Source organism: Schistocerca nitens, chromosome 1 (assembly GCF_023898315.1).
Source record: "Schistocerca nitens isolate TAMUIC-IGC-003100 chromosome 1, iqSchNite1.1, whole genome shotgun sequence".
Classification (NCBI taxonomy): Eukaryota; Metazoa; Arthropoda; class Insecta; order Orthoptera; family Acrididae; genus Schistocerca; species Schistocerca nitens.
The window spans coordinates 433,826,486-433,839,147 of NC_064614.1; the positions used below are offsets into that span (position 1 = coordinate 433,826,486).

At 43.6% G+C, this 12,662-nt stretch overlaps 1 protein-coding gene across 1 annotated transcript in view; it reads left to right on the top strand.

Moving 5' to 3' along the window:
• The first annotated feature begins 9,639 nt into the window (after window positions 1-9,639).
• The window catches only part of LOC126235931 (hatching enzyme 1.2-like), a 136,137-nt gene continuing 133,114 nt past the window's right edge, over window positions 9,640-12,662 (top strand). Inside the window, exon 1 of the mRNA XM_049944898.1 lies at window positions 9,640-9,736. Within this exon, the coding sequence (XP_049800855.1) occupies window positions 9,723-9,736 (14 nt within the window). The 5' untranslated portion in view covers window positions 9,640-9,722. The remainder of the gene's footprint in view (window positions 9,737-12,662) is intronic.

Below are 12,662 nucleotides of genomic sequence, written 5' to 3' on the forward strand. Positions count from 1 at the left end.
CCAGAACTCCAGTGACAAACTTTCAGAGTTGGTAGCATGGATCAAAATAAGAAAGAAATGTCTAATAAACAGGGGCTCTAAAATGCCTCCCTCAAGAACTATGAGTACTTTTTCGCCTTTGATACTGTGATGCAGCAAGCTCTTTGCTTTCCATATTTTGAGTGGTGGTAGTATTGACCAAAACAAGAAAAAAAACCTGTAGTAAATATTGGCTCTAAAATGCATGCCTTACGACCTATGAACACTCGTTCATCTTCACTACTGTGAAACACATCACGTCTGCTGCACGAGTACTCGTAGCTTTTTAGGTATGCACTTTAGAGCATCTGTTTTCTGGACATTTGTTTCCTGCTTTGGCCCATACATCACCTCTCAAAATATGGAAAGCAAAGAGCTTGCAGTAGAAGAGATTTGTTTCATAGTGTCGAAGTTCGAAATGTGCTCATAGCTCTTAAAGTTATTCATTTCCGAGCCCATTTTTACTAGTCATTTTTTCTTGTTTTTGTCAGTACTGCCACCTATTGTTTGTCACCGGTGGTCTGTTTCATTCTTGTTTGTCCAGTGGGACACGACTTTTGAATCACCCCGTATGCTATTGCTTTTTTTATGGAATTTCTGGTGAAGCCGTGTATTTTCGAAGCAGGAATATTTTTTTAAAATATTTAATAACTATACCAGGCTTGCTGATTGTGCTTTACATTACCAGCGATAAGCCGGCCGGTGTGGCCGTGCTGTCTAGGCGCTTCAGTCTGGAACCGCGTGACCGCTCCGGTCGCAGGTTCGAATCCTGCCTCGGGCATGGATGTGTGTGATGTCCTTAGGTTAGTTAGGTTTAATTAGTTCTAAGTTCTAGGCGACTGATGACCTCAGAAGTTAAGTCGCATAGTGCTCAGAGCCATTTTTACCAGCGATAAGATAAATAAGGTCTCATTTACTGGGCAACAGTTTGTTAGCCACATGTGTGATGCCTTGTACGGAGAAGGCTACTCTAATCATAATTCGAGGCATCTGTGAATAGTGGTCACCTGTTCTCTTTTTTCGATAATCTGCATGAATATGAAAACGTTTTTGCGCTATTTAACAGACCCAGCTTTGCAGACTGGCGTAGGAGCAGACTTAGGTATACACCGGACAACATTGTCACTGAGATTCTCAGCCGCTGTACCTAATGGACGCACAGGTCGTTTCACGTGTTCCATCCCTCCACGCATTGTCATTTGTAGCTAAGGATGGGTGTGCCGGGATCCGTCAATATGGGTGACAAATGGTTAGCTGGTGTAGCAGCGCAGGCGAAGTAAACTTAAATCTATAGCCGAGTAATCGAGCTCAAAAATACTGAAAATAGAGAAACTGCGTTGAGCTATGGCTCCTTGAAGCTGGTTAATAAAACTGGGAATGCATTACAATTACTTCTTACAGTCTCTGTAGTTCGTGTCAGAAGTGTTTGAATGCTACTGCCAGAAAGTGTACCCAGATATCAAAGTCGCGAGAAGTTTTATTAGAAGGGAAGAATGGAATGTCGCAGTTTAACGTTTAGTCCACATTAAGAGTGCTGTAAATGGAGCATTCGATCCTTGGGATTAGATACACGAATCAGCTGCAGTATCGCTGAGGGAACTGCCCCAGCATTCGTTTGAAGTGATCAAGGGACACAATGACAAATCTAAACGAAGGTCGCTCGATGTGCTTACCTACTTTTCCTGAGTTCGAGTTCAGAAATGTACCTTTAACCAACGTCGATCAATCATCGATTTAGGCGCGGTATGATGTTGGGAAGACAGAGAGACTGTATCAGTTATCTAAGACGTGCACTTCGTTGCCCATAAAACTGATGCGGACAGCATCAGTTAGCGTCGAAAACAACTCGTGGAAGATACATTACTGGCCATTAAAATTGCTACATCAAGAAGAAATGCAGATGATAAACAGGTATTCATTGGACAAATATATTGTACTAGAACTGACATGTGATTACATTTCCACACAATTTGGGTGCATAGATCCTGAGAAATCAATACCCAGAAAAACCACCTCTGGCCGTAATAACGGCCTTGATACGCCTGGGCATTGAGTCAAACAGCACTTGGATGGTGTATACAGGTACAGCTGCCCATGCAGCTTCAACACGATACCACAGTTCATCAATAGTAATGACTCGCGTATTGTGACGAGCCAGTTGCTCGGCCACCATTGACCAGACGTATTGAATAGGTGGGAGATCTGGAGAATGTGCTGGCCAGAGCAGCAGTCGAACATTTTCTGTACCCAGAAAGTCCCGCAACATGCGGTCGTGTATTGTTCTGCTGAAATGTAGGGTTTCGCAGGGATCGAATGAAGGGTAGAGCCACGGATCGTAACACATCTGAAATGTAACGTCCACTGTTCTAAGTGCCGTCAATGCCAACAAGAGGTGACCGAGACGTGTAACCAGTGGCACCCCATACCATCACGCCGGGTGATACGCCCGTATGGCGATGACGAATACACGCTTCCAATGTGCGTTCACCGCGATAACGACAAAGACGGATGCGACCATCATGATGCTGTAAACAGAACCTGTATTCATCCGAAAACATGACGTTTTGCCATTCGTGCACCCAGGTTCGTCGTTGAGTACACCATCGCTGGCGCTCCTGTCTGTGATGCAGCGTCAAGGGTAACCGCAGCCATGGTCTCCGAGCTGATAGTCCATGCTGCTGCAAACGTCGTCGAGCTGTTCGTGCAGATGGTTGTTGGCTTGCAAACGTCTCCATCCGTTGACTCTGGGATCGAGACGTGGCTGCACGATCCATTACAGCCATGCGGATAAGATGCCTGTCATCTCGACTGCTAGTGATACGAGGCCGTTGGGATCCAGCACAGCATTCCGTATTACCCACCTGAATCCACGGATTCCATATTCTGCTAACAGTCATTGGATCTCGACCAACGCGAGCAGCAATGTCACGATACGATAAACCGTGATCGCAATAGGCTACAATCCGACCTTTATCAAAGTCGGAAACGTGATGGTACGCATTTCTCCTCCTTACACGAGGCATCACAACAACGTTTCACCAGGCAACGCCGGTCAACTGCTGTTTGTGTATGAGAAATCGGTTTGAAACTTTCCTCAAGTCAGCACGTTGTAGGTGTCGCCATCGGCGCCAACCTTGTGTGAATACTCTGAAAAGCTAATCATTTGGATATCACAGCATCTCCTTCCTGTCGGTTAAATTTCGCGTCTGTAGCACGTCATCTTCGTGTTGTAGCAATTTTAATGGCCATTAGTGTAGTTACTGTCAACAGAAGATCTTAACGGTAAAGAGACAGAGCCACTGATTATTTGACTATAGAAACATGCTAGCTGCTATATTATGCAGGAAGAAGGAACGAAGAGTAGAGTTTAACGTCCCATCGATAGTGTGGTCACTACAGACGGAGCACCTGCTCGGATTACAAAAGGATTGGGAAGGAAACAGTCCGTTCCCTTTTCAATGGAACCATGCCAGCAATTACGTGGAGTGATATAAGGCAGTCACGGGAAACCTAAATATGGATTGCCGGAAGGGGATTTGAACCGTCGTCCTCCCGAACGCGAGACCAGCGCGCTAGCCATTGCACCACCTCCCTCGGTATATTATTCAGAACTATTCTGCTATGGAATAAGCAAGCCACCCTCCCTCACAGATTTCTTGGTAATAGTACGTCACAGGCAGAGGGATTAGCACAGGCAGTGGAACAGTGGGTCTTTTCAGGGACTCATTCGGCTCTGACTAAATTTTTATGGGTGATGATGTGCGGCCCTATCGAACAGCATAGGTGGAGGAGGTCTGGGAACGAGAGGATGATCGGCGAAAATGGCGCAGTGCCATTCAGTAACAGTAGGAAGATACCCTGCAGTGGAATAATGTCTGTGGTGGAACGTGGGTAGTCTACTTCCAAAAAATATGGACAGAGGAAGAAGAAAATATTGTAACCACTAAATCTAATGAGAATCCAGTGTCCTTGGAAGAATTGGAAGATGCAAATGGGTCCACGAGAAATAGGAAGTGCCCTAGAGAAGGCAAAATAAATTCTGAGCTTATAACTACCTCTCCCCCCTCCCCCCCCCCCCGATAATATTAACATTAGGCTTTTAAATTTTATAAATCTATCCTGAAAGACTGGGCATGTTACAGTAGGTTCGCAGTCCTTGAGGAAGAAGACTGAAATGACTGCAATAACTGTAGAGATATGAGCCTACTAAGCTGTTGGTATAAGATACATGTCAAGACTCTTTCCAAATGATTAAATTCTTTAACAGAGACATTTCTGACAGAAGATCAATATGGAGGATTACGTATAGATTGTGTTTTGTCTATAAAACCAGATAACAGAAAACACGGAGTGCTTAATCTCCCAACATATGTAGGTTTTGTATTTACGGAAAGGCCTTATGAGAACTTTCAGGAGCGTACGGTGTTAACACGCTTCTCTTCCAGGCCATGAAGACTTAAGGGTTGTCGACCACCCACCGTGTCATCTTCTGCCTTTCAGTGTCATGCGGATATGGTATGGAGGATCATGTGGTTAGCACATCGTTCTTCCGACCGTTTTGCCAACTTTCCAGAACGTCTAGCGGCTACTTCACAATCAAGTAGCTTCTCACTTGCCATCACGAGGTCGAGTGCATCCCGTATCGGTCCTTCAGCAACGAAAAATCCCTGGTAATAGGCCTACCGGGAATCGAACACGGGCCCTTAGTATGGCAGCTGTCTACGCTGATCTGTCAGCTACGGAGGTGGACAGCGTTTCCAGTTCCTCAGCGTTTAATAAGGTCAATTCAGAATTTGACTGCCGATAGGAATATCAAGATACGTGTCGACTCAACCGTTAGTACAGGAATGAGATGAATCAAGCAAGGAATCAAACACAGGTGTCCTTTATCGCCCAATCCATTTAACGTATACATATAAATTACATTATCAATAAATGACAAAAGAAAATGGAAGACTCCCACACAGCGAGATGTACAATATTTAACTCATTCTTTTTTGCAGATGATCAGTGATACTGGCGGATACGGAAGACAACCTGCAAAGTTCTGTATGGTCTTTCATACGATGGAAAAAGAATATACTTTAACTATACTCCCAAAGAAAACTACAGCTGCGGACTTTTGTGAAAAAGAACATTTTAGAGCTGAAATCATATTCGAGAATAACATACTGGAACAAGTCAATATAATCAACCACCTGGACTGCGATATATGTTATGCGTACGATAATTATCCTGAAAAGAAACTACGTAAAAGGTTACTTGCATATGTTAGCTACGGTTAAGAGAACGATCCTGAACAAAATCAGGAGATTTCTATTGTACTATTATTGTGCCTCTACTACTCTATGAATCCGAAGAAGAGACCTCAACGAGCAAACAATTACGGGGATTTGAAACGGCAGAAATAAGATTTCTAAGACCTTTGTCTGGATACAGATTAGAAAATCATTAGACGAACACAGATAAGAGAGTAGCTCTATGTTGTAGGAATAGTAGGAAAGATTCAACACAACAGAGCACAAGGGCATGAACATCTACTACATATAGATCAAAGCTGGATACTGAGCAAAATCTATGACTACAGATCCAATGGTAGGAGAAGGATAAGACGACCACGAAGAAGACGGTGCGATCAGCTTTAAATTGCCGAAAATGTACATGATGATACAGACCAAGACTATGTCACACTCTATTAACGTGATGTCCTGGTAGTGACAAATTTTTTGACCAATATGCTTAGTAAATTCTGGAGTTCCTGCTCTTGGTTTCTGGTATTTCACTTATGGCCACAAACTACTGAAACTGCTAGCCAACACGCATCCATGTTCATGAATGCTTCGAGCAGCATTAGGACATACGAATAAAAGAATAAAAAGGGAACAATCTTCTGAAAAAATTCTCAGAGGAAAAGAACATCCTCTGGAAAAGTTACCAATTTTATATGACTAAAAAATTCGAAGCATATATGCTGACCAGGGACGTCTTTCTCTCTACCTACCCTCCTGCTTGAGAAAGTTCTCGGTGTGTCTGTTAGCGAGCCACGTCCGTGATAAAACACATGCGTAGTCTTAAATTTCGTTCAACTCGATCAAACTGGCAAACTATTCAGTGTACAAATATGGAACTGCCGTCAATGTGTTTTGGAAGAGCCGCACTGTGTTTCGATTTTAGTTTTATGTGCGGCAATAAATTATGAAGACGTTATACGGACAGTTTACGAAAATCCATTTTCTGAAGATGTAACCGAATTTTCGACATGCGGGAAACTTCCTTGCTACTGAAGTTACGTGGACACACTGTGGGAACTAAATGTAAAGAATACATGTTATTTTCATCTACTACGAACCGTAACACTGTCAAAGTTTACCAACACGAGGTAATTTTGGTTAAATATGATACGCAATGGTCCGCTCGCGCGTCAGATACTAACCGGTCGCCCATGTAGTTACGTTACAAGAAACAGATCGTAGGTTTGTAATTAAACAGTTATTAATTTTTCTGATTCACCTACTTATTTATTACATAACAGAAAATAAGATTTATGCTGTAAGAAAAATTTTAAATAGGCGAACCGGTATTGGGGGAAAGAAAAAAAGCGATTCGAGAAAACAGTGCAGCAATATTTATTTTATGTGATACAGACTGAATTCCTGAGATGAGCTTAATTTGGAATTAATTACTTATTGATAAGGCCTTCGTATTATAATTTCAAGACTTGCGATGAAGTAATTCATATAGCTACTTACAGCTGTTGTAAATTACGCCCTTCATACATGCAGCTGAATCTGTGTTTCATTTCTATGGTGATAATGGAAAAACTCCACGGACCTCATTGTCGTTGCTATGACTGATACTTTTGAACTGTCACTATCATTGAGACTGTAGTTATTTAATGAAATAACCAACTCCTTCACCGAATTTTCCAAAACAGCTTCATTCAGCCATGCTGAAGTCTGTTGTAAGCTCTCTCATCAGATGTTTACGGTTTCTTGAATGGTGTCATTATCCATGGAGCAGCGTCATACCCTTCATCTTCTAAAATTAAAGCGTTACACTGGTTCTCTCCTAGTATCTGGCACACATTAGAGTCTTCCATATCCTAGAATCATGTACAACGCTGGCCATGTAGCAAAGATACTAGTAAACATTTCACTATAATCGCATGCCACCTGCGCATTGATACTAAGAAAGCACTTTCGGTAAGTATATTCGTCTGCATGTACGGAAGGCTTTATGGCTGGTATGTGCTTGGAATCGAGGGCCTCCACCAAGCATGGCAACTAATACGTTGATTGCCACCTAACTATTACTATTTCCAGTTTTCCTCCGTTTCTAGGAAATCGTGTCCACAAAGGTACTTTTTTGGTAACACGATGAAGACCTTAGAATTTCAGTGACAACGTTGTCTGGTGAGTACGTAAGTCTTCTCCTACGTCAGACTGCAGAGCTGGGTCTGCTAAAGAGAAAAAAAAAAGTTTTCATTTTCGCTTCGTTTGAAATGGCGAGCCTTCTTCTGTCATGATTTTCGAGAAGAAAGTGATTCACGAGTCAAGATGTTTTCATTGTTAAACCTGTATACACTCCTGCAGTTTCTCTCTTCAGAATTTCTTCGGGTTACTTACTGGAATGGTGGTTATATCTGAAACAACCGTTTTCCTGGTACATCGTTTTTTTTTTAACGCCACTTTAACATGAGTGTCGAAACCGCTCAAATTAACCAGTTTCTTAAGTAATCGATTTTCGGTTTTTTATTCTTATTACTGCCTGTAATAAACGTAGAAATGGAAGAAAGATTGAAAAGTTTTGACGTCCTCAGGGTTTTGGGATACAAAGAATTAAAATATTAAATTAAGTACGAAAATAAAAAAAAAGAAAACTTAGTGCGTCAAGTGTTCGCTGCTTTTCTCTAAATGTGATAAGAGGCTGAATACTACAAAAAGTGGCCAGTATTCTCCTATTCATCCTAATTTTTTTAAACCCTTCTCAAAACTCGTGTTGTAATCGAGGAATATATTACTGTTCTGCATTACGAATAGTCAGTGCTAAAGGGTGAAAACTGAGTTTGAAAAATTATATTTTTTATGTTGATTCGTGCGTTTTCAGACGCTGCAAACAGGTAAAGCCATATTATGTAGACACAGGGAACAGAGCGGCTGCTTTCAATTTTTATTGTAAACTATGAACGAAGTTTTATCTCCTACTGTGATGTTGCAAGTTTGTTTGTGGCTCATCCCGTCGTTGATCTTTTAAGCCAAGTGTGGCTCTGTACTTCACTGATACTGCACTTTGTAAAATAGTTCCACACTAGGGATGGTGCCACTCAGTAATACAACTAATGTTCGACTACAACAACGAGAAACTACGAAACAGAGCTTGCGGGTCAAGTCTTGCACACTGCACGTATATGTGTACCATCCAAAAGGCCATGCCATGGTAACAGGTACATTATTATCTCAGCAAAACTGTATCAATTCTTATGCCATGTGTTTGTTGCTCCTTTTTGTCGGTATTGTTATTAAAACAGCGCTGGTCGCTTATCCCATTTTCTATAATAACGCAATATTTCAAAGCAATGGAAATTTTACGAATAAAAATATTGGGTTTTTTAAAAAAGTTTTATCTAGGAACCAAAAATTTTAGCACTTTTGCTATGGCTAACTGAAATAGCGTTTTGTTTCCCCGATTGCTAGTAAAAAATAAAAAGCACCTGTTATAATCGCGCCGGCCGGTGTGGCAGGGCGGTTCTAGGCGCTTCAGTCTGGAACCGCGGGACCGCTACGGTCGCAGGTTCGAATCCCGCCTCGGGCATGGATGTGTGTGATGTCCTTAGGTTAGTTAGGTTTAAGTAGTTCTAAGTCTAGGGGACTGATGAACTCAGATGTTACGTCCCATAGTGCTCAGAGCCATTTGAACCTTTTTTTTTTTGTTATAACCGAGACCAAACAAATACCCAAAAACACTGGGTATTTAGGACCAAAATACCGGTATTGTTTTTAACCCTTCGATTTTTACCATCCGTAGTTAAGCACATGTCTTTTGCCTTCCATTGCCTGCCATTCTCCCATTTTCATTACAAAAAAATCTGTAAAAATCTCAACAGAACTACTCAAATGAAGTTTGCTGCAGGGCCCATTTCAAAAAATATAGAAACTTTCTGTTGTTGTGGGAAACTTCTTTAGCTTTCTTCATACGAAATCGAAGAATGTTCTTCGGGAGGAACTTTCTCCACCCTTTTACTCAAGCTAAGAACATTGTCGGGTGAAGTGCTATATTTTCCGACTCGCTTTATTCATGTGAATCTGCGAATATTCTCCGAAATTGTGAGACTAAAGTACATTCTCCGCTTTATTCGTACGACTCGTTGAAACGAATGTTTGTGGCTTGGCTAGGAGTGGATTGAGGGGTGGGGAGAGGGGGGGGGGGACTCACCAGTAGCAGGAAGCCGCGGCGCGACGTGTGCGGAACCACTCGACCGGCCGGCGGCCCCTGTGCCCTGCGTGGGCGGCTGGTGTGGTGTGGTGTGGTGCGGTGAGGTGTCTCCCGCTGTGGCGGTCCCCTATAAAGCGGCGCTCCGCCCTCGCCGCCGCACACCGTGTTGCGCGCAGATACCCAGCCAGCCAGCGTCGCACGAGGCCGAGGCGTCGCCGCGCGCACACACGTACACACACGCGCCACCGCAGCCGACGCCGACGAAACCGCCCATGACTTTACGCAGGTACGCGCCAGCTTTGCCAAGCTAATATACCTACTGGTAACCGTAGTCTCTCCTCAGCTGCGCGGCTGTGTGCACAGTGGCATGTGAACATCAAGGAACGCGCTGCCGTACCACTTAAGGCATCGATACCTGATACTACAGACGAAAACAAAACGTACATCAAATATACTCTCATTTGCGGATATGATCAACTGTCAGGACCGCGATTCGAACCCGAATGTCCCGCTTACCGCGGGCGGTCGCCTTACGATTACGCTATCCGAGTACAGCTCACGGCAACATCTAAACTTCCATATGTCGTCAACCATGTGAATACAACCTGCATCGTACATTCATTATATATATTCCCGTATAGGAGAGCATTTTCCCCTGTACTTCGCTAAGTTGTGGTTTCCGAGTTTATTTGCATTCAAGTTAGCCAGCCGGGCCGTTGTGCGTGCAAATTCAAGCGGCCCACCGGAGACGGTGTCGCAAAACGTGTTCTTCGATTGGTTTCCTAAAACCGAGCAAGAGAGCGACACAACAATTGTCAAGAGCGGTAGTAAGCATCGAACCCGAGCTAACATGAGAACAACTGACACTAACTGCTTCTGGGCGGTCGCTCGAATTAGCGCGCAACTGCCTATCCTGCACTCCTTTAAAAGCTTTTCAGACTGTTTCTGACCAATCTGTATGCACCGGGTGTCCATCCCAAGAATCATCGGGCACATTTTCTCTGGTGCTTCGGCTCATGCAAAGCCCACTGTCGACGGAAAGTGACGGTTTGTTCCCCATTACAAACAAATCGGTTTTACAAGCGGAATTTTACACACCAGTTCAATAGAGGCGCCCCAAGTTAACCTAGTGCGATATTCATTTTATCGGTGTGTATTAATAGTGACAATAAAACACGGAGAATAAACAGTATCCCAGCAGCGATCGCTAGCGCAGACTGCTAACGCCATACGGCAGCGTACTGGGGTACTGGCTGTTCTCCCTGTGTGCTGTACCTGACAACGGCCTTGCCCCAGTGGTAACGCCGGTTCGCGTCAGATCACCGCAGTTAAGCGCTGTCCGGCTGGGCTAGCACTTGGATGGGTGACCGTCCGATCTGCCGAGCGCTGTTGGCAAGCTGGGTGCACTCAGCCCGTGTGAGGCAAACTGAGGAGCTACTTGATTGAGAAATAGCGGCCCCGGTCTCGTAAACTTAGATACGGCTTGGAGAGCGGTGTGCTGACCACGTGCCCCTCCATATCCGCATCCAGCGTCGCCTTCAGGATCAGGATGACACGGCGGCCGGTCGGTACCGTTGGCCCTCCATGGCCTGTTTGGGCGGTGTTTAGTTTTTAGTTTAGTTTTGCTGTCCCTGTTGATACACAATGGTAAAAAAAAATCACCTACGTTAATTTGGGATCGCTCTGTCGAATGGACGCGTAAAGTTCCGTTTTAAAAATCATCTTGTTTGTAACTGGAAGCAAACCGACGCCTTCCGTCGACGTTGGACGTCGCATGAAAGACACGATGAGCAGTACCTGTTTTGGCTGGCTACTGCTGCACACCCCAAGAACGGAATTGTAAATATATGGCGAAACACGAGAGAAAATGCGTCAGACGCCCCTTGAGAGGACACCAAGTTCAGATTTTCTAGCACTTCCGAGAACTCCACGTAATGTTGTGATACTTGACAGAGGAGCTGCAGCTATGGCTTGAAAATCTGCGATTTTTGTAGCGAATGCACCCACCAGGACAGCATCGAAAATCTGTTGTTGGCGGCATTCTCTTAAGGTTCACAAATGCACTAAATATAGGATTTACATTTCGTCCGGATTGTTAGCTTTTAGGATAGGGTAGTAGTTGTATTTCAAATATTCGATGTCTTTTGAAAGCTTGCAGACTTGCTGTGGAGGTATTATTCTATTCCGATTCATAATAGGTTGTAAGATTCGTTACTCTCAGCGCTCTAGACCCATTACTGAGGTACTAATTTCTGCTACTCTTCTACTGCCCTGTGACATTATTTTTCTGATAGTAGTTTCCGAAAGTTATATTGATAAGGATTTATGAATACTCGGGTTGGCAGTGAACTAATTTAGGTGGATATTTCGTGTAAATCTTGACAGAGATTCATCAGCAAGTCTGGTCCTTGCAGACTTTCAGCGACTTTCCAACATTTGTTACTGTTGTTTGCATCACTCACATTAAAGCGGCGCGATAGTCGGCGCTTCCTTAGTGAAGGACCGTTAGATAACGTGGGAAAGATTTCTGCCATCATTCGCGACTGCGGGTTCCAACTTTCATATTATCACCGTGTTTCTGGATACTAATATTAGTGCCATTAACAACCTTAACACAACCAAAATTGCATAGGATTACGTGAGAGGTAATGTAGCCACTGAATGTTTGTTCTTCATGGGAAGCCACAACCGACTTCTTACCTAGCGTCACATTTATTTTGTCCGACCGTATTGGTAGAGTGAACAACAGAATTTCAGTGAGCTCCCGGTAAATTCTTTTGTTTCTATGGCTCTTGTTCCTCTTTTTTTTTTCAAAAAGGCCAGGTGCATTTCGAAGTGTGGTTGCGCTGCAACTTACTTGTTTACATCTAGTGGTATTCATGTACAACATTTAGTTTCTTGGTTATTTTATATTGTTCTTTCAATGGGAGCAAATATCTTTAGCATCGAGAGGAACAGAGGCAGAAGCTTTCTTTCTTTTCTTTGCTACAAACGGACCGGCGAAATCATCCAGAGACAGGAGACGCTCTCTCCCTGGACTTCCAAGCAGCTTCTGTGGGAGAAAGTGGCGTCCTTCCACGTCTCAGATGTCTACTCCAGAGCAGTGTCAGAGTTCGCTGCAGCATCAAGTTCTAATGTGGAGCGACAGCACTTCATGATGTCAATAATTATTCCGGGATACTGCTGGTGTCCTTGTATAAAACATCTCCATC